The 26263-nt window shown below is 41.4% G+C and overlaps 1 protein-coding gene across 5 annotated transcripts in view; it reads left to right on the top strand.

Annotated features, from left to right (window-relative positions):
• nbr1a (NBR1 autophagy cargo receptor a) overlaps positions 1-26263 on the top strand; it is a 67784-nt gene that overhangs the window by 22470 nt on the left and 19051 nt on the right. For 4 of the 5 annotated variants that reach the window (XM_080213320.1, XM_080213318.1, XM_080213317.1 and 1 more), the window contains exons 7-15: positions 1939-2156; positions 5756-5920; positions 11800-12006; positions 15821-15959; positions 16642-16926; positions 17586-17672; positions 21434-21601; positions 21867-21942; positions 25893-26000. In XM_080213320.1, coding sequence (XP_080069446.1) covers positions 1939-2156; positions 5756-5920; positions 11800-12006; positions 15821-15959; positions 16642-16926; positions 17586-17672; positions 21434-21601; positions 21867-21942; positions 25893-26000 — 1453 coding nt within the window. The remainder of the gene's footprint in view (positions 1-1938; positions 2157-5755; positions 5921-11799; positions 12007-15820; positions 15960-16641; positions 16927-17585; positions 17673-21433; positions 21602-21866; positions 21943-25892; positions 26001-26263) is intronic. The other variant, XM_080213319.1, reaches the window with a different exon arrangement.

Raw genomic sequence — 26263 nt, 5'->3', positions numbered from 1 at the left:
GGCAGGTCTTAATCTATTTCTGATATGTTTAACAGTGATTTGCAACATCAGACGATCAGTCTGATTTGTACTACCCTTCGGAAATTGTATGTAATATTTAAATGCCTTCACCTGAGCCAACTTGAATTGGCTATAGTTATCCCAGCTGATATAACTGGATGGGATGATTCCAAAATGGAACCTGGCTTACCGACTGTAACGTTTACACTTTACGTAGTCACGGAACCACTAATTTGCTTTAACAATAAGAAAAAAGCATTTATTAAACATTAGAAAAATTGGATTATGATACAGTACTACTACTTTACTCCCCTTTGTATTAACAAATACACGCATTTTAAAATTAACATGGATTATGAAATATATCTTAAACTACAACTGTCTCAGTAACACAGCGTCCCTTTTTAAACATATTGGATTGGCTGTGGTCAGATACACTCACTTCATTCTGAACCCAAGTTAGTGTCTGTGGATTTCTTCTCCGAATCCTCCTAGATTGCCACATGAGAGCTTCCAAACTCCACTCCCAGAAAACGTGCTTTAAAAACTTCTCCAATAATGCTTTTCCTTAGCTGTTTGCATTCTGAAATCCAGAAAATTTCAGACCAGGTTTTACAAGTTACTCTTAACCAAAGTTTCCACTTTATCCATTCCAGGATTTTGCATTGACCTCTCAAATATTTCTGTCTTCAGTTGGACAAACTGTTCACTATTGCTTATCTCAATTCCCAGACTGTACTGAAGTGACATTAAATGTTTCATTTACCTCTGAAGTCTGCTGTCCAACTTTAAATCTAGTTACTGCAATTGTCTTTTTAACTCAACACTTTGCTTACTCTTCCTTGAATTCTTCTGAACAATACCTTGGTCTCTTCAGTTGTCTCAAACATTCTTTCTGTTCCAATTCCCTTGTGACCTGGAAAGTAACTTGTTCCGTACGAAGCCTGCATCTTTGCAACTCCCTTGTCCTTCTCTTAGCAAATTTGAGAGATGTTCATTCCCCAGTGTCTTGTCTCCAACTGCAATGTATCTCGCTAAACCTTAAAAAGCCTTTTATTCCCATAAGAGTCTCCAATTGCTAAGCAATGACTGCTACTTCTATTTACTCTTCACGCCATCGCCCTCTTCACAGTATAGCCCTTTCTATAACTGTTGCTTTCTATGATCTAAAAGGCAGTCTGAAAAGTGTCATTGCATTGTAGTTAATTGCTTGGAACAAGAATACTAGTGTGAAATGGTATTGTGGACACTGGAAGTCTGAAAAACTGAATGCTCAGCAGGTCAGATAGCATATTGGTGTTCTTTGATCAGTGACCACCTTATCAGACTGATTAGTGACAAACTAATTATCACAAAAATTCATCTTGTTCCTCTGTAAAACAAATTGGGAATATGGAAATTTCATAGAAACACTGCTATCCTTCCATTAATCTCTCTGCTGTTTTGTAAATGCACAGCATATGACTAAACCATTTTCTCATTACACCTCTTTTGTTTGCCATTGTGTTTTACATGTGAACCTAATTGTATTTTACATTGGACTGCATTGTTGTTTAAGTATACTTGAGCACATAAAGAGACACAGTAACTAGTTTGATTGAGTTGAGGCCTGTTAGTGAAAATTTACTCCGGCATCATCCTTCATCTACTCATTTTCCAGAAAAGAACATAAACAAGTAGCATAAAAAGAGAGAGGGGCAGAACTTTTGGGCTGCAGCATCACCAAAGGGTGAGATGTTGAAATCTCATTGCTTTATCCATCCTTCTCTTAACTGACGCGCACACAAACACACCCATGATTTTCCAATGAGCTGCTCTCTGCATGAGAATCTGCTGGTGGCGCAAAGGCTAATTGTTTGATCCCAAAATATTGCAGCCACATTTTAATTTATTTGATTTTGCTATCTGGGCTTCTGCTTGTATACTTTCTAATTTCAGTTCAAAGATAAATTTGTGAAAGAAGCAGTTGACCAGATCTGTTGTGACTTCTTTGAGAAGATGAGCATTCACCAGCACGTGGGTGACCCATTGAATACCCCAGCGGCGGTACCTGTTCAAGTTCCAGAGGCCCACACAACACAGATTGGCCACTATGATTGGCTCATGGCTTGTAGCAACTGCCTGTCTCGCATTCTTGGAATACGCTACCAATGCAGGTAATGTAAAGTGTAAATTATACTGTGTCTCTACTTTGTGCATACACAATATAGCAGAAGTGCAATTCATTTTGGAAAATAGTGTAAAATAGGCAATTTGATTTGATTTTATTATCACATGTATTAACATAGTGAAAAGTATTGTTTCTTGTGCGCTATACAGACAAAGCATAGCGGGCGGAGGTGATAGTGGATGCCTTGGTGGTTATTTTCCAGACGTCGCTGGATTCCGGGGACGTGTCGGAAGATTGGAAAGCGGCTAATGTTACGCCGTTGTTTAAGAAGGGTGCCAGGCAAAAGGCAGGGAATTATAGGCCGGTTAGTTTAACGTCTGTTGTAGGTAAAATGTTAGAATCCGTCATCAAGGAGGAAATAGCAAGGCATCTTGAGAGGAATTGCTTGATAGAGCAGACGCAGCACGGTTTCGTTAAAGGGAAGTCGTGTCTGACAAATTTACTGGAGTTCTATGAGGATGTGTCTAGGGCGGTGGATAGAGGAGAGCCGGTGGATGTGGTCTTCCTTGATTTTCAGAAGGCATTTGACAAGGTACCTCACAAGAGGTTATTGCAGAAGGTCAGGGGACATGGAGTTGGGGGTAGGGTGTTAGCGTGGATAGAGGATTGGTTGTCAAATAGGAGGCAGAGAGTGGGGGTCAATGGGTGCTATTCGGATTGGCGGATGGTGACTAGTGGAGTGCCCCAGGGGTCGGTGCTGGGGCCTCAGCTATTTACCATTTATATAGATGACCTGGAGGAGGGAACTGAGTGTAGGGTGTCGAAATTTGCTGATGACACCAAGATTGGTGGAACGGCAAATTGTGCAGAGGGTGTGGAGAGTCTACAGAAGGATCTAGATAGGCTGGGCGAATGGGCCAGGAAATGGCATTTAATGTTGGCAAGTGCGAGGTGGTCCACTTTGGTAGGAATAATGGTAGGAAGGATTATTACTTAAGTGGCGAAAAACTGCAGCAGGCGACGGTGCAGAGGGACCTCGGGGTCCTTGTGCATGAGTCGCAAAAACCCAGCTTGCAGGTGGTCAGGAAGGCGAATGGGATGCTGGCCTTCATAGCAAGGGGGATTGAATATAAAAGTAGGGAGGTCTTGCTGCGGCTGTCTAGGGCATTGGTGAGGCCGCAGCTGGAGTACTGTGCGCAGTTTTGGGCGCTGTACTTACGCAAGGATATTTTGGCTTTGGAGGGAGTGCAGAGGAGGTTTACTAGGCTGATGCCGGAGTTGAGGGGGTTGAGCTATGAGGAGAGGCTGAATAAACTAGGCTTGTACTCGTTAGAGTTTAGAAGAATGAGGGGAGATTTCATTGAGACGTATAAGATGATGAATGGGATGGATAGGATAGAGGCGGAGAGACTCTTCCCGATCAGAAAGGATAGTAGGACTAGGGGGCACAGCCTCAAGATAAAGGGGGGCGCGGTTTAGAACGGAGTTGAGGAGGAACTTCTTCACTCAAAGGGTGGTGAATCTCTGGAATTCTCTGCCTGTTGAAGTGGTGGAGGCTACCTCGCTAAATATTTTTAAGACGCGGGTTGATGGGTTTTTGATAGGCAAGGGGATTAAGGGTTATGGGGAGAGGGCAGGAATGTGGAACTGAGCCACGACAGATCAGCCATGATCTTATTGAATGGCAGGGCAGGCTCGAAGGGCTAGATGGCCTACTCCTGCTCCTATTTCTTATGTTCTTATGTCTGTAGTGAAGGAAACAAGAGTGCAGAATGTAGTGTTACAATCATAGCTAGGATGTAGAGAAAGATCAACTTAATGCAAGGTAAGTTTATTCAAAAACCTGACAGCAGCAGGAAAGAAGCTGTTCTTGAGTCAGTTGGTACGTGACCTCAGATTCTTGTATCCTTTTCCTGAAGGAAGAAGGTGGAAGAGCAATTGTCTAGGGTGCTTGGGGTCCTTAATTATCCTTAATTATTAATTTGCTATCCTTGTTCTGTACTGCCACCCACGATGAATTTTACTCCCAAAGCATTTGGTTCTATTTCCTCCAGTGGACTTTGAGCATCTTTTTTTAAATTGAAGTGAAAACTCTTTTTTTTTTCAGTTCTTTAGGTATATTTACTAAGTCGGACTTTAAACCCAGATGGCTATCTCCTAAATATTGAAATTTTCATATAGGACCACTAGTTTGTCATTGGAACTCCCATGAAACACAGGAAGATGTTGAGTTGGATCCAAAATTGGCTCAGCAACAGGAAACAAAGTGTCATGTTCAGTGAATGTTTTCAGGAATGGAAAGCAGTTTCCAACGGCATTCCATTAGGCTCAGTGAGGCCCTTACTGCTTGTTGTATGTATGCATGATTGGGAAGTTTTTAGTTGGCACAAAAATCTAGTTGATGGTGACGGATAGCTGTTGTCTGCAAAATGATGCCAATGATTTGGTTGAGTGAGCAAAACGTGCCAGATTGAATTCAGTTTGGAGAAATGAGGTAATGCATTTGAGGATGGGGAGCAAAGCAAGGGAATACTCCAATAAATGAGACGAAATTGAGAAGGGTAGAGGAAGTGAGAGGTCTTGGTGTCAATGGGTCCTTGAAGGTGGCCGGCCAGGTGAAGAAAACATATGGAATGCTTTCCTTTATTGAAAACAAAAACAAGAGTGTAATGCTAGTTAGACCACAACTGGAGCTTTGCGTATAATTCTGGTCACCACATTAGAGGAAGAATATAATTACTATGGAGAGAGCTCAGGAGATTTTCAAGACCATTGCCAGGAATTGAAAATTGCATCTCTAGAAAGATTGGATAGGCTAAGGCTGTTTCTTGAAATAGAGGAGGCTGAGGGATGACTTAATGTGTACAAAATTATTAGGGGCTTAAATAAGGTAGACTGGAAAGACCTGCTTTCCCTAGCTGTGACCTCAATTACCAGGGAGCATGGATTTAAGCTAAATGATAGAAGGATTAGAAGGGACACGAGGAAAATATTTTCATCCACAAGGTGATGGGCATTTGGAATTGATAGTTGAGACTGAAACACTGATACCATTTAAAAGGTATCTGAATCTGCACCTGAATTGCTGCAACTGGTAAGGCTATAGGCCAGGTGCTGGGATGTTTAACCTCCTTTTTGGCCTTAAAGGTGTTTGAGTGCTGATGTGTGGCTAATTAGCTGCAAGATGGGCATTAAATCTAGACTGGGGCTCCCCCATAAAGCTGGAGTGGGATTGTCCCCACCTTTCTGGCCTGATGTTGGGTCTCCACCAGCCCAACCAAGTTGCACATCAGTCCAAAGTGATTTTTGGCCTTGCAGTTTTGGAGCGTGTTTCTCAAATGAACTGACCTTGTCAATTGACAATGAATATGGCACATGCATGGTGGCTGTTTGGGAACTTATTTTGGAAGCCTTTTGAACAAAACTGCAATTATATGTAGCAAATAGTACTAACTGGGAGAATTATTCTCACATCAGCTAAAAATGTAATAAATTATCACTAAATGTTTTACTGCAATGGGTTTTCAAGGAAAAAAGTCATAAAATTGCTTTTAATACTAGAGACTTAGTTATTGAGTGTTTTGAATATTAAAGTTTGCATTTTTGGAAAATAAAACTGAGTGCAATTTAAATTTATTTTCATAGCATTTGCCCTACATACACCATCTGTGAGTCATGTGAAGCTAGTAACTATAGGCATGACCCTAACCACCCATTGCTAAAGCTGAGAAAACCTTCAACATCTTTGTCTGAGATCACACCAGCGCAATTTGTTGGAAATGTTATCCCTGGTGTAGCAGAACAAACAAGGTAATGTCAATTTCCACTTATTTTAGCATTCTACAATTTACCTTCACTAAGATTCTGCCTAGTTATGAAGAAATACAAATACATTGAAGACTTGCAAAGTAGGTTCATTTTCATCTGAACAATAGGATTGAAGTGTTAACAATTATGACAAAATGGAACAAGTAGATAGGAACGGACTGCTTTGCTTCTGGAAACAATCCGGAATGAGGAGGCCATTGATGAAATATTAAAATGTGGACATTTGGAGTTGGAGCAACATCCTATTGTAAAGATGGTAGTTGAGGAAAAGGCAGTTGTTAAGTGACGACCAGATTGGGATTAACAGAGCACTACAGCATAAACGGGCCCTTCAGCCCACAAGTTGCACCGATCATATCCATACCTACAAGGCCTATCTGTAACTCTCAATCCCATGTACTCATTCCAGAAGTCTCTTACAAGACCCCAGCGAGTTTGCCTCTACCACCACTGGCAGCCGATTCCACCCCCACTCACCGCCCTCTGAGTGAAACATTTGCCCCTGACATCTCCTCTGTACCTGCTCCCCAGCACCTTTAAACCTGTGTTCTCTCGTAGTGACCATTTCAGCCCTGGGAAATAGCCTCCAAGAATCCACCCTATCTATACCTCTCACCATTTTATAAACCTCTATCAGGTTGCCTCTCAATCTTCATCTCTCCAGGGAAAAGAGACCTAGCTCCCTCAACCTATCTTAAAGCATGCTTCCCAATCCAGGCAACATCCTTGTAAATCTCTGCACCCTCTCAATAGCCTCCACATCCTTCCTGTAGTGAGGCGACCAGAACTGCGCACAGTCCTCCAAGTGGGGTCTGACAAGGGTATTATAAAGTTGCAGCGTTACCCCGACTCCTAAACTCAGTCCCTCGATTAATGAAGGCTAGTACACCATACACTTTCTTGACCACATCCTCCACCTGCAAAGCTGATTTAAGAGTCCTATGGACCTGGACCCCAAGGTCCTTCTGCTCCTCAACACTGCTAAGAGTCCTACCCATGATATTGTACTCCTTCATCCCAGTGGACCTGCCAAAATGGACCACTACACGTTTATCTGTGTTGAAGTCCATCTGCCACTTCTCCGCCCAGTCTTGCATCCTATCTATGTCTTGTAACTCCTGACATCCCTCCAGACTATCCACAACACCACCAACCTCCGTGTCGTCGGCAAACTTACTAACCCATCCCTCTGCTTCCTCAGCCAGGTCATTTATGAAAATGACAAACAGCAAGGGTCGTAGAACAGATCCCTGGGGCACTCCACTGGTGACTGACCTCCATGCAGAAAAAGACCCATCCACATCCACTCTCTGCCTTCTGCAGGCAAGCCAGTTCTGGATCCACAAGGCAACGGCCCCTTGGATCCCATCCCCTCTCACCTTTTCAAGAAGTCTTGCATGGGGGACCTTATCAAACACCTTGCTGAAATCCATGTAAACCACATCCACTGTTCTTCCTTCATCAATGTGATCAGTCACATTTTCAAAGAACTCAACTAGGCTTGTAAGGCATGACCTGCCCTTGACAAAGCCATGCTGATTATTTCTGATCATACTAAACTTCTCTAAATGTTCATAAATCCTGTCCCTCAGTATCCTCTCCATCAACTTAGCAACCACTGAGGTCAGACTCACCAGTCGGTAATTTCCCAGGCTATACCTGTTCCCTTTCTTGAAGTGGGTATGCCGGCGTTGGACTAGCGTAAACACAGTAAAAAGTCTGACAACACCAGGTTTTAGTCCAACCGATTTATTTGATAATAGACTCTCAAGCTTTCGGGGTTAGTCCCTTCGTCAGGTGAATGGAGAGTTCTGGCCTCAGACAGAGCATATAAAGCACAGACAGTTTAGAGATTACTGATTAGAATGTGAATCCTTACACCTAACCTGCTGTTCAAGACCTGAAGTGGCTGACAATGTGAGTGGAAGGAGCACTGATCACAGGTTACAGAGATGTGTATTGTCTCCAGACAGTACAGTAAGTGAGGTTTTGCAAACCCAGGCAAGTCACGGAGGTTACAGATAGTGCGACATGAACCCAAGATCCCTGTTGAGACCGTCCTCGTGTGCGGAACTTGGCTATCAGTCTCTGTTCAACGACTCTGCGCTGTCGTGTGTCGTGAAGGCCGCCTTGGAGAATGCTTACCCGAAGGTCAGAGGCTGAATGCCCGTGACCACTGAAGTGTTCGCCAACAGGAAGGGAACAGTCTTGTCTGGTGATTGTCGAGCGATGTTCATTCGTCCGTTGTCGTAGCGTCTGCATGGTCTCCCCAATGTACCATGCTTCGGGACATCCTTTCTTGCAACGTATCAGGTAGACAATGTTGGCTGAGTTGCAAGGGTATTTACCATGTACCTGGTGGATGGTATTCTCACGTGTGATGATGGTATCCATGTCGATGATCCGGCATGTCTTGCAGAGGTTGCTGTGGCAGGGTTGTGTGGTATTGTGGTCACTGTTCTCCTGAAGGCTGGGTAGTTTGCTGCGAACAATGGTCTGTTTGAGGTTGTGTGGTTGTCTGAAGGCAAGAAGTGGGGGTGTGGGGATAGCCCTGGCGAGATGTTTGTCTTCATCAATGATATGTTGAAGACTCCGGAGAAGATGTCGTAGCTTCTCCGCTCCGGGGAAGTACTGGACGACGAAGGGTACTCTGTCCACTGTGTCCCGTGTTTGCCTTCTGAGGAGATCGGTGCGGTTTTTCGCTGTGGCGCAATGGAACTGCCGATCTATGAGTCGAGCACCATATCCTGTTCTTATGAGGGCATCTTTCAGGGTCTGGAGGCGTCTGTCACGATCCTCCTCATCTGAGCAAATCCTGTGTATACGGAGGGCTTGTCCATAGGGAATGGCTTCTTTAACATGTTTAGGGTGGAAACTGGAGAAGTGGAGCATTGTGAGATTGTCTGTGGGCTTGCGGTACGGTGAGGTGCTGAGGTGTCCATCCTTAATGGAGATGCGTGTGTCCAAGAATGCAACTGATTCTGGGGAATAGTCTATGGTGAGTCTGGTGGGGTGGAATTTGTTGATATCATCATATAGTTGTTTCAGTGATTGTTCACCATGAGGCCAAAGGAAGAAAATGTCATCGATGTATCTAGTGTATAGCATTGGTTGAAGATTCTGTGTAGTGAAGAAGTCTTGTTCGAACCTGTGCATGAAGATGTTGGCATATTGAGGTGCAAATTTGGTCCCCATGGCTGTTCCATGTGTCTAGATGAAAAACTGGTTGTTGAAGGTGAAGACATTGTGGTCCAGGATAAAGCGGATGAGTTGTAAAATTGCATCTGGAAACTGGCAGTTGTCAGCATTGAGTACTGAGGCAGTCGCAGCAATGCCATCGTTGTGGGGGATGTTGGTGTAGAGCGCCGAGACATCCGTTGTGACGAGGAGTGTACTTCAGTGGTCACGGGCATTCAGCCTCTGACCTTCGGGTAAGCATTCTCCAAGGCGGCCTTCACGACACACGACAGCGCAGAGTCGCTGAACAGAGACTGATAGCCAAGTTCCGCACACATGAGGACGGTCTCAATAGGGATCTTGGGTTCATGTCGCACTATCTGTAACCTCTGTGACTTGCCTGGGTTTGCAAAACCTCACTTACTGTACTGTCTGGAGACAATACACATCTCTTTAACCTGTGATCAGTGCTCCTTCCACTCACATTGTCAGCCACTTCAGGTCTTGAACAGCAGGTTAGGTGTAAGGATTCACATTCTAATCAGTAATCTCTAAACTGTCTGTGCTTTATATGCTCTGTCTGAGGCCAGAACTCTCCATTCACCTGACGAAGGGACAAACCCCAAAAGCTTGTGAGTCTATTATCAAATAAATCGGTTGGACTAAAACCTGGTGTTGTCAGACTTTTTACTGCCCTTTCTTGAAAACAGGAACCACACCTGCAATCCTCCAGTTCTCTGGAACTTCTTCCATCACCGTCAATGATGCAAAGATTATTGCCGGGGCTCTGCAATCTCTTCCCTCACCTGCCACAGTAACCTGGGGTACGTCCCATCCGGTCCCAGCGGCTTATCTATCTTGATAGAATTTAAAAGTTCCAACACATCCTCTTTCTTAACGTCCATGTACTCAATCTTTTCAGTCTGCCGCAAACCTGCAGTACAACCTCCCAGATCATTTTCCACTGTGAATACCAAGGCAAAATACTCATCGAGCACCTCTGCCATTTCTTCCGGTTCCACACAAACTTTTCCCCTTCACCTTTTATAGGTCCAATTCCTTCACTTCTCGTCCTTTCACTCGTCACATATTTGTAGAACGCCTTGGAGTTCACCTTAATCTTACCTGCCAAGGCCTTCTCGTGACCCCTTCTGGCTCTCCTAATTTCCTTTTTTAAGCTCCTTCATACAACCTGTATACTCCTCTAGATCCTTAACATCTCCTAGCTCTGTGAACCTTCTGTACACCTCTTCCTGACTAGGTTCATCACAACTTTCGTGCACCACGGTTCCTGCAACCTACCAAAACCTCCCTATCTCATCGGAACGTTGTCGTGCAGAGCTCCAGACAAACATTCCTTGAAAATCCGCCACCTTCTGTACGTTCCCCAAGAACATCTCCTTCCAGTTTACTCATCCAATTTTCTGCCTGATGTCTTCATATTTCCCCTTACTCCAGATAAACACCTTCCTAGCCTGCCTGATCCTATCTCTTTCCAATGCTATCGTGAAGGAGATGGAATTATGATCACCATTAAGGGAAATAAAAACAAAGCATGTGAATGTAATGAGGGAAGTTTACTTGTAAGGAGGGTGATGAATGCAAACATAGCCTGTTTGGGCTGAATAAAATAGCCATGTTTGTGTTTTAATGTTTGGTGTAGTTGAAACGCCAGCATTTTTTAGTTGACAACAAGAAACTGATAATGTCAGCAAAATGGAAATGAGCAAATCAGATTTGTGATGTATTTGGCAGTGTTGGGGTGTGGTGCTTCGTTTCTTGTGTCCAGAATGGTGTCTGTATGGAGTTCTGTTATGATACTATCTGTGTATAACTTCATTTTTGAAGGAACCGTGCCGAAATATCACATTGTTTACAAAGTCTTTGTCTTGACTTTCTAACCAGCTTGTGAACATGAAAGCCCTCAGATTTTATTGGAGAAAGGTTTTGTCTGTATCAGCTGTGGCCTAGTGGCTAATGCATTCACCTCTGAGTCAGAATGTTATGAGTTAGTCCCATTTCAGAACATGGAGATCTCTGCTGACAGTCATGCTTCCCTCATTACGGAGGGAGTCCTGCACTGTCTGAAATGCTGCCTTTTGAGTGAGATATTAAACTGATCTGCCCTCTCCAGTGAATGTAAAAGATCCTATGGCACTATTTTGAAGATACTTAACGCTAAATCAGTATTACAAAAATAGATTATCTGGTTGCTATCACATTGCCATTTGTTGCATGCAAATTGGCTTTCGTACATTGCAACAATGACTACGCTTCATTTGATTTAGAGTGCTGTGGAATGTCTCAAGTCTGTGAAAGGTGTTCAATAAATTCAATGACCTTCAAGGGTCATCCTTGGCTCTATGCCCTCTCCACTGATGCTGTCAGCCCTGATGAGTTTTTCCAGTATTTGCTGCTGTTCCAGATTCCAGCATACACAGTATTTTGCCTTGGCCAAATAAATGCAAATCTTTTTTTTTCTTCTGTCTCCCTTGCTCACTTGCTAGCGCTGTCACTTCATTGTCACATTCAATATGGTTTCACTGTTCAGCATGTTCCTATAACTTCCTTCTGTATCCTATTAAGTACTTTTCCTTCAGGATAATGTTAGGTTGATCACCATATTATTCAAATCTAAAAGTTCCTACTGGATTCTGAAATGTATATTTTCAATTTTTGATTAGGCTGCAGAAACAAATAGATAAAACCTTTTTGAAAGCAGAAAAGCAAAGGCTGCGAACTGAAAAGAGGCAACGTAAAGCAGAGTTTAAGGAGATTAAAAAACAGCTAAAACTGCAGAAAAAACACTTGCAATGGAATGGTGTACATCTTGCAGAACATATAAATGAACCAATACAAGAACATAAAGGAGTTCAGCGCACTTCAGCAGTGTAAGTAGAGGATCATTAGCTTATTGGGCACCATTGCATTATTTTTAAATGTATTTACTCCCTTTTTGAAAGCTGCATATAATTTTGCTGTTCCATTTTCTTTTGTCCAAAAAAGTGTCTTAAGTTGTATAGAATGTTGTATAATATAATGACCATACAATATAATTTTAACTATGCACAAATGATATGCCTAGGGTGGCACAGTACCTAGCACAACAGCCTCACAGCATCAGGGACCTGGGTTCAATTTCTGGCTTGGGTCACTCTGCAAACTTTGCACATTCTCCCCATGTCTGATTTTTCTCCAGGTGCTCAGGTTGCCTCCCACAGTCCAAAAGACGTGCTGGTTAGGTACATTGGCCATGCTAAATTCTCCCTCAATGTACCCAAACAGGCACTGGAGTGTGGTGATTAGGGAATTTTCACAGTAACTTCATTGCAGTGTTAATATAAGCCTATGTGTGACACTAATAATTCAACTTAAACTATCTTAATCAAAAGTTACCCAAAAGGTGGTGACTGTGTTCTCCATGTTAATGATATTTTGTGAATAAAACCAAACATTCAAAAAATAGACCATCAAATGACATTGGCACTGGCAAGTAATGCAGTCAGGCACAAATGAGCCTAAGTGATTTATTTTTGTTGTTACTGGTCTTTAATGAGAGTGCACAGGACGGACAGAATGAGTTTCCTGAAGCAAAAATCTTTTTAACTTGGCAATTCTGGTTAGACTTTCAGACTGTATACTGAGAGGCTATATATTTTTTATAGGTGTGAGGCCTTGCAAACCAGCTCAAATTTGAACAAAATTAAATTCAAAGACAATTTGTGCTTTTGTTCACATAAGAACTTGGTTAGACTGCACCTAGTGTACTGAGATTATTAGTCCTCAACCTGGGGAGAGATGTTATTGTCATAGAGGGACTGCAGTGGAGGTTCACAGATTTCACCAGAAGATGGTAGGACTGGCCTGTGAAGAGAGACTGGGGAAACTGGGCTTGTATGCTTTTCTCCTGGTTGGGGAATCTAGAATTAAGGTGCAAAATTTTAAATAAGGGGATATCCGCTTAAGATGTTCAGAAGAATTTATTTAATTCAGAGGCCTGTGGATCTTGAAATTCTTTACCCCAGAGGGCTGTGGAAATTCAGTCATAGAGCGTGTTTAAAGCAGAGATTGGCATTTATTAATCTGTCAGTGACATGAAGGGACATGGGGATATTGTGGAGAAATGAGGTGGAGTGGATGATTAACCATGACTGTGTTGAATGGCAGAGCAGCCTTGACAAGTTGAATGGCTGACTCCTGCTTCTATGTTTGAGACTTTAATCAGCAGAGAGAGTAATTTTGTGGAGGCAGCATTTTCAATACTGCGTCATTCACAATTTGTGTAGTATATAAGACTTTGGTTGGTGAGCATTTTTTGGAGAAGTTGACTAATCAAGTATCAAATTAATATGACGAAGGAGGAGGCCATTCAGCCCATCAAGTCCATGCTACCCCTCTGGGGTGCAGTGCAAGAACCCAGGTTCACTTCCCAACTTAGGTCACTATCTCTGTGGAGTTTGCACATTCCCTCTGTCTGTGTGGGTTTCCTCTAGGTGCTCTAGTTTCCTCCCACATTCTGAAAAACATGCTAGTTAGATGCATTGACACAAAACAGACGCTGGACTGTGGCAACTAGGGGAATTTCACAGTAACTTCATTGCAATGTTAACGTAAGCCTTACTTCTGACAAATAAACTTTACTTTTACTTGGGCAATGCAGCCAATCCCAAACCCTTCAAATTTATTTCCCTCATCCATCCAATATCCTTTTGAAATCATCAATCATCTCTTGTTTCCACCACCAATATGGACAGCGAGTTCCAGGTCATTACCACCCACTGCGTTTTTTTAATGTTCTCCACATCTTTCCTACCTAATATCTCTTGCTCAAAGCCTTAAATCTGTTCAATAGGCCTTGTGCCATCAATTATTGGGGATTGTGTTTTTTGCCTGCCTTTCCTAAACTTGTCATAATCTTCCACACCTTTTGTCACACCTCTCTTCAATCCCTGTTTGCTTTAGTGAAGACTGTTCTAGAACCCCTTACAGATGGACTCTCCTATTCCTGGAATCATTCTGGTAAATCTCCTCTGCACTCAAGGACGTAACAGGACTGAAATCCACAGGGCTGATTTGTTTGGATTTCAGATCATTTTGGTTTTCAGTACCACATATAAGCCTACTTGCGTTACATTAGCCTAAGCTTAGTCGAGCTACAAGCTGGAATTCTCTGATCTCGCATGCCCTTCTACTGCTGCAAGAAAGAACAGAGAATTTGGCGCTTATTCTGAAATAAATAAAATGGCTAATGAGCTATATCCCTGAATAATAAATGAGGTAGCTGTAGTAATTTCTCATCCATGGCGCAACTTGCAATCCTGCTTTTAGGAAAGGGTTCGATGTACTGGGAGGCACTCTTCAATGGTTCTTCCAGCTTCATCTGCTTTATCAACATTGATTTTTGTTTCATAGGTTTGTTTTTTATTGACGTTATTTCTTACACGCTTCAGCCCATCACACATTTTAATGTTATCTATGCGCAATTTCCTTACAGTATTTACTGGTATCACTGTTCTTAGCAAGTTGATCTTGACATAACACCATTTCTGCAATCCTCCCATCGGTGAACAAATCCATAATGGGAGCACGGTTATCAATGTTAAACACTTCTTCAATATCCTCTGCCTCCAGTGTATTCTCATCCCATTGATATATCTTCTGCATACTCAAGGAGCCGGTTTACCAGATTGATTTCCTTGTTCACATGAAAACCTTCAAAGTATTTGTCAGTGAACTCTAAGCATGGTCACTAGCCAAAGGTTAATGCCTTTTTTCAATAAGGCACCAGACATTAGCAGATGCATAGAAGGTGGCCTTAACTGTAAACTCCTTTTTGGAAGCCTTCCACCCACAGGCCTTTGTTTATACCATCAAGGATACTATTTAGAGTCTTTATATTTGCACTTCATGGACCGAAGAATGCCTTGGTCCATTGACTGAGTTAATGGTACAACTGAAACTTGTCCCTTGCTACCCAGGCTCTTATTGGCACAATAGTGAACAGGTGATGTCTGAATACGCTTGACGCACCAAAGATATTTGCTCTTCCCATTTGCTGTGCAGCCAATGTGTTGTATTCACGTGCACCTTCAAGCACCTTTTTGTCATGGCAGATCTTGGTTTGCTATATGATCAAAAGGCCAGTCAGTGGCAACCTCTTCTGTGCTGATCCACTCCATCATAACATGATCATGTTCATTTCTCAACCTATGCAAAGTTTCCCTATTATTCACTAACTTTTGTGAATCACTCTGAACATAAAATTTCAGCAATTTGCCCTGCCGCTTCTTTAAATCGTATATCATGGTGATACCATCCCCAAACTCCTCACGCAGTTGCCTCTGAGGTACAACATCCTCAATTTCTGCAATAACCCTACATTTTTAGCAATTGATAAATTTAGTTCCTTTTCCTTTGCTGGTTAGCCATAAGGAATATTTTGACATGTTTGTCACACAAATCACAAGGTAAAAAATGCAGACAAATAACCAAACTTCATGCACTAAAGGTCAAGTGCAGACAGCGAGGTCCATGTTGGCTCAGATTGTGTCAGCTCTCGTCAGGGACTTCCTGCGCTTAAGGTCGATGGGGTTCAAAGGGGTGCAGTTTTTGGATGTTTAGTTTTTAGACTTGGAGTAAAAAGTACTCAACCTGTATCAAAATAAAATATTCTTGCTTTTACTCTGTTTTTGTTTCATTTTGCAGGCCAGTTATTTCAATGTTGGGAGCTGAATTTGTGGATGAGAATTTCCCTGATGGCACTCATGTTCAACCAGGAATCAAATTCATCAAACACTGGAGAATGAAGAACATGGGCAATGCTAATTGGACATCTGCCACAAAAGTTAATAGCTGTTTCTTCTTTGTTCCAGTTCAGCAGACGTTTCACTACATTTGATATGGCAATGGAAGAGTTGAATCAAAATTGTGTTTTGAGGCTATTAATAGCTCACCTCGAAGTCCACTGTGACAATTGGTAACATCTAATAGACTGTCATATCAGAGTTATAAATATTTGTTCACAGGTAGACAAGATCATTATACATAGTTCCCATATGTTCTGCTTTTTTTAACATTAGGGCTTTTTTCATACTTTTATGGTTTTCTCCTGTAAGTTGAACCAGTTACTGGAAGTTAAATAAATTAGAGTGTGGGGAAAATTATTTTTTAAAAAAAACATTCCAAAGCATCATTATGTGGACATGGTAGATGCATGATCATTAAAAATGAAGGTGGACGTGGAACTTGTTCTACACAGATCTTTGTTTGTTCTCCAGCTACTGAAAGTTAACATTAAAATGAGAAGTAAACAAATTTCCTTGAGTAGACGCCTTGCACCCAAATATGTCTCTTCATGACTATTATCCTAGATTAATGTCAGCAGTTAAAAACTGGAAAGTCCTGCCCAGTTGTTGGCTTGTGAAAGGGGAGAGTGGAACATTTATTAATATAAAATCAGATATACTTTGTTCTAATCTTTTAAAATAGTGAAATTAATTACATTTATTCTTTTGCTGTTTTAACAGCTCCAGTTTATGTGGGGTAACCTCATCCTGGCTTTCCCTGCTAAAAAGGAAGTTTCTGTTCCATTTCTACAACCAGGAGACATTGGTATTGTGTCAGTGGAATTTATTGCACCCACCTTTGAAGGCACCTACACGTCTCACTGGCGTTTGACTCATAAAGGAGAACAATTTGGGCCTAGAGTATGGTGTAGCATTATTATTGACTCCCCACTACTCAATGAAGCGCTCAATATAAATGAAGATTCTCTCTTTAGCTCCATCAAGACTAGATTTCCTGACTATCAGGTAGGTTGAATGGCTTTGATATTTGTTTCAATATGGATTGTTTCATTGTTGTTAAATTGTTTTGTGAATTTGACTGACCAGATTGTATGAAAGTATGTATCCTGCTTATTTCAAACATTGCAAATTTTTAGAAAACCACAGCAAAGTGCCCACGTTTGTCAGAAAGCATTCTTATAACTTGTTCAAATAAACACAATAGCAAAATATTTGGTTTGATAGGACTTCCTTGTTGCTATGGAAATGGTAAATATCTTTATAAATTGTTCCTATAACTGAAATATCCGATCACTGTTTTGTACTTGAATGCACCAAAGTCTAGGGTATGCTACCTGCTGTTGTTTACAGCCTGTTGACTCACTGGTCGACAATGTGGAGTTTGGGTTTGCAGTGACGTTTCCCCATGACCAGTCTTGTGCTGAAATCTCTGCAGTTTTATAGATATTGACCTCCTGCCCCTATCTCACCTGCAGTTGTCCATTTGTCTGTTTACCTTTTTTTGCCCAAGTTTGGACAAGGGAAAGATGATTGCCCTATCACAGGCTCTGCCGTCATCTTGATTGAGATCAACTGTTTCAGCAATCCCACTGGTTTTTACTGGCTTGGATTAACCTGTAAAGAAATCATTTCTATAAATAAGTGTATTAAATTTTCTTCTTTAGGATGAGGCTTCCTTGACTGCAAGGGCTGAGGAACAGCATGTTCCTGATCCAGAAGAATTGGAATCTGCAGAAACAGCAAACACAGCGGTATAACACATGTTTTACAGGGATGAGATGCAATGCTTATGGGACATTTTTTAGAAAGTGACATTGATTTTGTTTTTCTTCTAATTTTATTCCTACTAAAGATTTGAGGTCATGCCAGCACATTCTAGTGACTTAACTAAGCGGCCATACTACTTGTGAACTAAATCATGGGGCTCAAATTTTCTGCTGATTATTGATCCAAAGCAGTCATGTGGCCTACCGTGTCTTGTCATAGCCTCCCCCCACACAACTCCCTGTGGTCAAGTGCACCCAAATTGTATTGCCCTGAATGAAATAGCATCCAGCATTCTAAGGTTGGTGCAAGTAGCCATGGGGTTTGAATGTTGAGGACCTTGCATGCATTGATTTCAGAGTATTGGCATGCACAAGCCACGTCAGCTGCTTTAAAGATTTTCTTCTTTCAGCTTAGTGGTCATTCTCTTCATCCACCATTGTGTCTGGTCAACTTTCTGGTGGAGGTGGAAGAGCCTGTCTCCTACATTCTAACTAAGCTGAAGTTAGAAATTTGCCTGAGCTGAGGGACCATTTCTCTTGTGGACAAAAGTTCTATCCCATTGATAAAACTCAAGCCCTTGTGTGTCAGCAAATAATTTCAACATATGCGCATTGCAGCTGATCCCAATTCTGACCTTGTGCAAAATCAGCAAACATGCTTTTTCTCACTCTCACTCTCACTCTCTCTCTCTCTCTCTCTCTCACACTCTCTCTCTCTCTCTCTCTCTCTCTCTCTCTCTCTCTCCCAAAGATTAAGGTAACACTTTCGTGGCCTCAGTGGAAACCTTTTCCATGGATAGCTTTAATTTATTTTTTAAAAATTGAATCTACAAGTTTGCAAAAATCAACACTGACCTAATTTCTGTAATCTGAATGCTAACTGAAGTTAACATTAAAGCTTCATTATTTCCAGGGACTTGTTTGTTTTTCTGTAATCCCAGAACACTTTTTGGGTTTTTTTAGCTTTGTAATGCTCATAGTTAACTCTGCTGCTGCCAAGTTTCTTCCTCTCATCTTCAATAGCCCCAAAAAGTCAGCAAGAACTTAAGGGAAGCAAAGGATAAAAAAAATCAGCCATCTAATCTCATCAGTACATTAATCCAATGATGGTGCTTAATCATACTTCTGATTAACATTAATCTCAAAACATGTTTGATTAATTAATCCCGCTATTATTCTTTTGAGTATGAAATTTTCCTTGTCAAGTTTAAATTTATCTTTTTTACTAATTTGACTGGATATTCTTTGGTCCTCCTTCCTTGGTATGAGCAACATCCTTGCAAAACTGAAGAAAGTCATGGAGTTTTTTTTATTTCAAGTAGTGCCCTTTTCACAGAGGAAAATTATAGTCGCAATTAATGTTTGTAACTTTTATGTACCAGCTCCATGTTAGCAATCCTACTTGAAGGTCTCTGTGCCCCAGGGGTCGGTGCTGGGGCCTCAGCTATTTACCGTTTTTATATAGATGATCTGGAGGAGGGAACCGAGTGTATAGTGTCGAAATTTGCTGATGACACCAAGATTGGTGGAACGGCAAATTGCACGGAGGGTGTGGAGAGTCTGCAGAAGGATCCAGATAGGCTGGGCGAATTTGCCATTTCCTGGCCCATGGAATTTAATGTTGGCAAGTGCGAGGTGGTCCACTTTGGTAGGAAGAATGGTAGGAAGGATTATTACTTACTTGGTGAAAAACTGCAGCAGGCGACGGTGCAGAGGGACCTCGGGGTCCTTGTGCATGAGTCGCAAAAACCCAGCTTGCAGGTGCAGCAGGTGGTCAGGAAGGCGAATGGGATGCTGGCCTTCATAGCGAGGGGGATTGACTATAAAATTAGGGAGGTCTTGCTGCAGCTGTATAGGGCATTGGTGAGGCCGCAGCTGGAGTACTGTGTGCAGTTTTGGGCACCGTACTTACGCATGGATATTTTGGCCTTGGAGGGAGTGCAGAGGAGGTTTACTAGGCTGATACTGGAGTTGAGGGGGTTGAGCTATGAGGAGAGGCTGAATAAACTAGGCTTGTACTCGTTAGAGTTTAGAAGAATGAGGGGAGATCTCATTGAGACATATAAGATGATGAATGGGATGGATAGGATAGAGGTGGAGAGACTCTTCCCGCTCAAAGGACAGTAGGACTAGGGGGCACAGCCTCAAGATAAAGGGGGGGGGGTGGTTTAGAACGGAGTTGAGGAGGAACTTCTTCACTCAAAGGGTGGTGAATCTCTGGCATTCTCTGCCCGTTGAAGTGGTGGAGGCTGCCTCGCTAAATATTTTTAAGACGCGGGTTGATGGGTTTTTGATAAGAGAGGGGATTAAGGGTTATTGGGAGAGGGCGGGAATGTGGAACTGAGCCACGACAGATCAGCCATGATCTTATTGAATGGCGGGGCAGGCTCGAAGGGCTAGATGGCCTACTCCTCCCATTTCTTATGTTCTTATGATGATGTTAGAATTGGGTAAAAAGTCTGAGAACACCAGGTTTAAGTCTAACTGATTTATTTGATAGTAAACTCACTAGCTTTCGAGGGGTTTCCCTCTTCAGGTGAATGGAGAGTTCTGGCCTCAGACAGAGCATATAAAGCACAGACAGTTTACAGATTACTGATTAGAATGCGAATCTTTACACCTAACCTGCTGTTCAAGTCCTAAAGTGGCCGATAATGTGAGTGGAAGGAGCACTGATCACAGGTTAGATGTGTATTGTCTCCAGACAGTACAGTGTCTGGACAGAGCTCTGACAGCTTCATATGCTCTGTCTGAGGCCAGAATACTCCATTCACCTGAAGAAGAGGGAAACCCCTCGAAAGCTAATGAGTTTACTATCAAATAAATCGGTTGGTCTTGAACCTGGTGTTGTCAGACTTTTTACTGTGTTTACCCCAGTCCAACACTGGCATATCCACATGATGTTAGAATTGGCATTTTTAAAAAAGACATTTGGCTGAAGATAAAAGTTGGTTATTCAGTGGAATACAGAAATACTTCCCTGGATTTTCTAACCCTTTTTGAACCTCTTCAATTTTCCCCAAACCCCTTGTCACTTTACCTTCAGTCTTGTAATTCATTTTATGTACATACAAAATTACATATATTAAAAGGTATGTGAATGGATGAGTATTGTATATCCCATGGATGACCATGAAATAGTTACAGCTGGAAGCGATGTGGACATATCAGTAGACGCTAGTTAAAATGCTGAGCAGCAATAAGCTGAACAAATAGACTATGAAGAGTAGCGAATGCATGGGAAAAGTAACGTTTAAATGGTACAGTATGTTGGATAAGACTGGGTCCTGTTTCTTGTCACTGAGATATGAGGATTTTATTCAAGCCCTGGTGATTGAGAACAGAACCAAAACATTGACCCATAGTGTCAGAGGATGGCTGAAACTAGAAAAGCCTGTGTTCCATAGCCTTGAAAGAAAGCGATTGTAGTAAGAGATCTTTGGGTATATGCAAGTTAATAAACCGTACAGAAATGTTAAATATGGAAGGTACTTCTAATTAAATTTGTACATAAATGCAAGGGACATGAATTCAAATTATTAACATGTAAATTTAGGACTGATTTCAGGAAGTTATTCTGCATCCCTCATGAACAAGAACTGGACTTGCCTTCCAACAATGAGTCAAATTGAATGTTTTTTTTAAAAAATCATGTTTAAAGGACCCTTCCTTTCTTGAAAATAAATATTAGAATGTTAAGTAGATAACTTTTATCCATCTTGGAAAAGCTATAATTTTCTCTTTAGAAAGAAGTTTCCTCGACTGTCAGCACTGAGAAGCAGCCAATTGTACCATGTGGTGAAGAAACAGAGTCTGCAAAAACAGCAGTTATAGCATTGCCCAAATTGCAGCGGAAGGACCAGAACAGGGACTTTTACACAATGGTGCCTTCTGTAGACCTTCTGACTGCACAGGTATATATCATGTGCTATAAAACTTGGACTGTACAGAACGTTTTCTGATTTTGATCTGTTTCTTGCATAATTAATTACATGTATTAGCATGGCTTACATATATTGAACTGATGCAGGGGGCAAATGGAAGATTCTGCTCTAAACCAACAGATTTAACTTTTGTTATTGCCCATGTGATAATGGGTCTAAATTCAAGTTTGCCAATTCTAAGAGCACTATGAATGTGGTAAGGAACTATTGTAATTTTGTCATCTTAATGTTCCAGGACTTGCTCTCATTTGAACTGTTGGACATAAATATTGTACAAGAAATGGAACATGTACCAAATAACACCCCAGTTGGTAAGAATTTAAATTATCCCATGGTCTAAAGAGCATTGGTCCATTTTCATCAAGTCTCATTATTTAACTGCTATCTTGATAGAAGATCTCATTCGTTGATTTAATTTTGATAATGTTTTAATCTTAACTGAAGTTTTAGATATATTTTAAAAATGTTAAATGTATAAGACCATAATCACAACAGTTGTTTTGTACAAATCTGATTGTGACTGCAGTGGCCACTTGGATGTTGTTACTAGTCAGTTATTAATTTTCAGTCCATCATTAGCAAAACTCAATCTGAATCCCACATATCACATCTATGATTCATGTTAAGTTAAAAACTACTGGCATGATCCTGGCCAAGCATTATTCCAGTTGATGAATATTTTGGCTTTTTTGGCTAAGATCACACTAGCATGATCTGTTGAAAACATTTGTCATGGTGCAGCAGAACAAGCAAGCTAATGTTACCCTACAGTAAAATTGACTTCATAAGATTTAACTTCACTAAGGCATGGTCTGGTATGAAGAAATAAAGATACAATGAAAGAAATAAAAGTTGAGCCTTTCAGAATAATTCTTGTTATACATGATAGAAGTGATTATTCCAATGTCCAAATAGCTTTGAAAAAATTGTCAACTGTTCACGTATGCTAAATTCTCCCTCTGTACCCGAACAGACACCAGAGTGTGGTGACTGTGGGATTTTCATTGTAACTTCATTATAATAATGTAAGCCTGCTTGTGACACTAATAAATAAACTTAATTTTAGTTGGTAGTGACCAGCTGTTCTCTGAATTTTAATTCCCATTCCTATAAATTGTAAACCTATGTAAATCATTTTGGGACATGTTAAATATGCTTTGAAGATTTCTTTGGACTCTATCCATACTTGTCTTAGTATTCCATTCTTAGCTACTATCACTGGTATTCTGTACTTGTGGCAAGATGCCTATTAAAAGATGCTTTGTGGCTATTAGCATTGTGACAGGATTATGTGCAGTGAAACATTGGATTATTCACAAATTTGTGCATATAATGGATGTATAATGGCTAAAAGTAGTGGACGAGTAGAAGATTGGGAGAGGTTTAAAAATCGACAAAGATTGACTAAAGTTGATAAAGGAAGGATAGACTATGAAGTTAAACTAGCGCTAAATATTAAAAAGGACAAAGTTTTTACAAATATATAAAGAGGAGGAGGCTGGCTAGAGTGAATGTTGGACCCTTAAAGGATGAGGGGGGATTTAGTGGTGGGAGAGGAGGAAATGGCTGAGGCCTTAAATAAGTTTTTTGCCTCAGTCTTCACGGAGGACGCGAATAGTTTGCCAGATATTAAAGATAGAAGGATGGTAGGAGTCGAGGGCCTGAATGCGATTACTGTCACTAGAGAGGTAGTGCTTGATCGACTAGCGGGACTGATGGTGGACAAGTCCCCAGGACCGAATGGAATCCATCCCAGGGTTCTGAAGGAAATGGCAGAGGTGACGGTGGATGCCTGAGTGATTATTTACCAAAATTCACTGGATTCCGGAAAAGTGCCGGAAGATTGGAAAACGGCTAATGTTATGCTGCTGTTTAAAAAAAGGTAGCAGGCAAAAGGCAGGGAATTTTTGGCCGGTTAGTTTAACATCTGTTGTTGGAAAAATGCTTGAATCCGTCATCAAAGAAGAAATAGCGAGGCACCTAGAAAAGAATTGTTTGATAGAACAGACGCAGCACGGATTCGTTAAGGGGAAGTCGTGTTTGACGAATTTATTGGATTTCTGAGGATGTGACTAGTGCAGTAGGCAGAGGGGAACCGGTGGATGTAGTGTTTCTCGATTTTTTTTTCAAAAGGCGTTTGATAAGGTCCTGCACAAAAGGTTGCTTCAGAAGGTTATGGGGCATGGAGTTGGGGGTAAGGTGTTAGCGTGGATAGAGGATTGGTTGCCTAATAGGCAGAGAGTTGGTATCAATGGGTGCTATTCTGATTGGCGGTTGATAACTAGTGGAGTGCTGCAGGGATCGGTGCCGGGGCTTCAGTTATTCACCATTTATATAGATGATCTGGAGGAGGGGGCTGAGTGTAGGGTGACGAAATTTGCTGGTGACACAAAGATGAGTGGAAAAGCAAATTGTGCCGAGGGTGTGGAAAGTCTGCAGAGGGATCTAGATCGGCTGAGCGAGTGGGCGAGGACCCAGCAGATGGAGTACAATGTTAGCAAGTGTGAGGTTATCCACTTTGGCAGGAATAATAGTAGGAGGGATTACTATTCAAAGCTGCTGCATGCTACGGTGCAGAGGGACCTGGGGGTCCTTGTGCATGAGTTGCAAAAACCCAGTCTGCAGGTGATCAAGAAGGCGAATGGGATGCTGGCCTTTTATAGCGAGGAGGATAGAATATAAAAGCAGGGAGGTCTTGCTGCAACTGTACAGGGTACTGGTGAGGCCGCAGCTGGAGTACTGTGTGCAGTTTTGGTTGGCGCACTTGCGCAAGGATATTTTGGCCTTGGAGGGAGTGCAGAGGAGGTTCACTAAGCTGATACCGGAGATGAGGGGGTTGGACAATGAAGAGAGACTAAATAGACTGGGTCTGTACTCGTTGGAGTTTAAAAGGATGAGGGGGGGATCTTAGAGACGTACAAGATAATGAAAGGGATGGATACTGTAGAGGTAGAGAGATTCTTCCCGCTCAGGACAGCAGGGCTGGAGCGCACAGCCTCAAGATAAGGGGGGGACAGTTTAGAACGGAGTTGAGGAGGAACTTCTTCACTCAAAGGGTGGTGAATCTCTGGAATTCTCTGCCCATTGAAGTGGTGGAGGCTACCTCGCTAAATATATTTAAGACACGGGTAGATAGGTTTTTGGTAGACAAGGGAATTAAGGGTTATGGGGAGAAAGGAAAGTGGAACTGAGCCACTTCAGATCAACCATGATCTTATTGAATGTTGGGGCAGGCTTGAAGGGCTAGATGGCCTACTCCTGCTCCTACTTATGTTCTTATAAAACATTAACAGCAGAAATTTAAATAAGTTAACTTTAGACCCCTTCATTCACTTTTAATCTTGTTTTTTTGATAAGTCAGTGCTGCATCTACTCTTTACTAAAAGTATTAAAATAATTTGGGATAATATGATTCTGGCTGATTTCTATTTCAGGTGTTTTCTAATTATCAAAATACAGATATCTAATTTATAAACTGACATTGATAAAGAACAACAATTTGAGATGGCCTGTAGATTAACCAGTCAGTGTGCCAGAGGACTTAATTGCCTGCTGGTAGCTGATTTCTATTCTGTAGAAATGGAAAGCAGGAAATTATTAAACTTTTATGAACACTGGTTAGGTGAACTGAGTGATGGGTGGTGAAAGTGCAACAACAAGATTGACCAGGTAGATACCATAATTTGCTTTGCGACTACTAGGTAACTCTGAACAAGAATAGGCCCTTTTTCCTAAAGAAGAGAAGACCTACTGGAAGTATTTAAAATTATGACTGGATTTGATGAGGTAGATGTAAAGGAACGTTTTTGCTTGTGGGGAAATCCAAAACTAGGGATTGTAAATATCAGTCACTAATAAATCGAATGAGGAGTTCAAGAGAAGCCTTTTTACTCTGGTTGTGACTAGATTGTGAAACTTGCTATTGAGGCACAAAGCATAAACAAATGCATTTAGGGAAAAGCTACATTAGTATGTGAGAAAGGACTGTGATTATGCTAGCAAAATTAAATGAAGTAGACTGGGGAGTAGTTCATGTGAAACATAAATATCAGTATAAATTTATTTGGCTGAATAGGCCTATTTCCGTGCTGTAAATGTTATCCAATTATAAGAACTAGAATTTTTGCAGTTTACAAATGATTCCATCTATTAAAGTATTTACAGAAGCATATAAGGCATCACTGTTAAATTTTCATGAAATCCTTTCTTCTTCTTTACACATTACAGCTTTAAAATTTAAACTTCTGCTTTTATTTCTAAGACATGACTCCATGCATGTCACCTTTGCCCCATGATGGCCCACTAATAGAGAGGCCAGGCCTCGGTCAGATTGAAGAGGAAAATGAAGCTATTCTCAAGTCGCGGTTTGGTAAGAAAATGTTTTTTTTTGGTTTAAAAACTATAGACTTGAATTGAGCCAATTGAATTGCTGTAGTTATTCAAAACCTTTTATAATCTGAACATAACCTCCTTTGGCACTGAATCTAGCTTGCACTAGACTCTGCTTTCTCTGTACTGAATCATCAAGAGGTTAAATTCCACCTCGTGATGGAGTACAGTCAAGTTGTTTCTCATTTCTGCTGAGTTTCTTTTTTCCATATTAAATTGGCAAACTTGAAATTTTTTCTCGTT

This window comes from Carcharhinus amblyrhynchos, chromosome 27 (assembly GCF_965287045.1).
Source record: "Carcharhinus amblyrhynchos chromosome 27, sCarAmb.v2.hapA, whole genome shotgun sequence".
NCBI classification, from domain to species: domain Eukaryota; kingdom Metazoa; phylum Chordata; class Chondrichthyes; order Carcharhiniformes; family Carcharhinidae; genus Carcharhinus; species Carcharhinus amblyrhynchos.
Note: the sequence above shows the minus strand (reverse complement) of the source record. Positions and strands in the feature narration are given on the sequence as shown.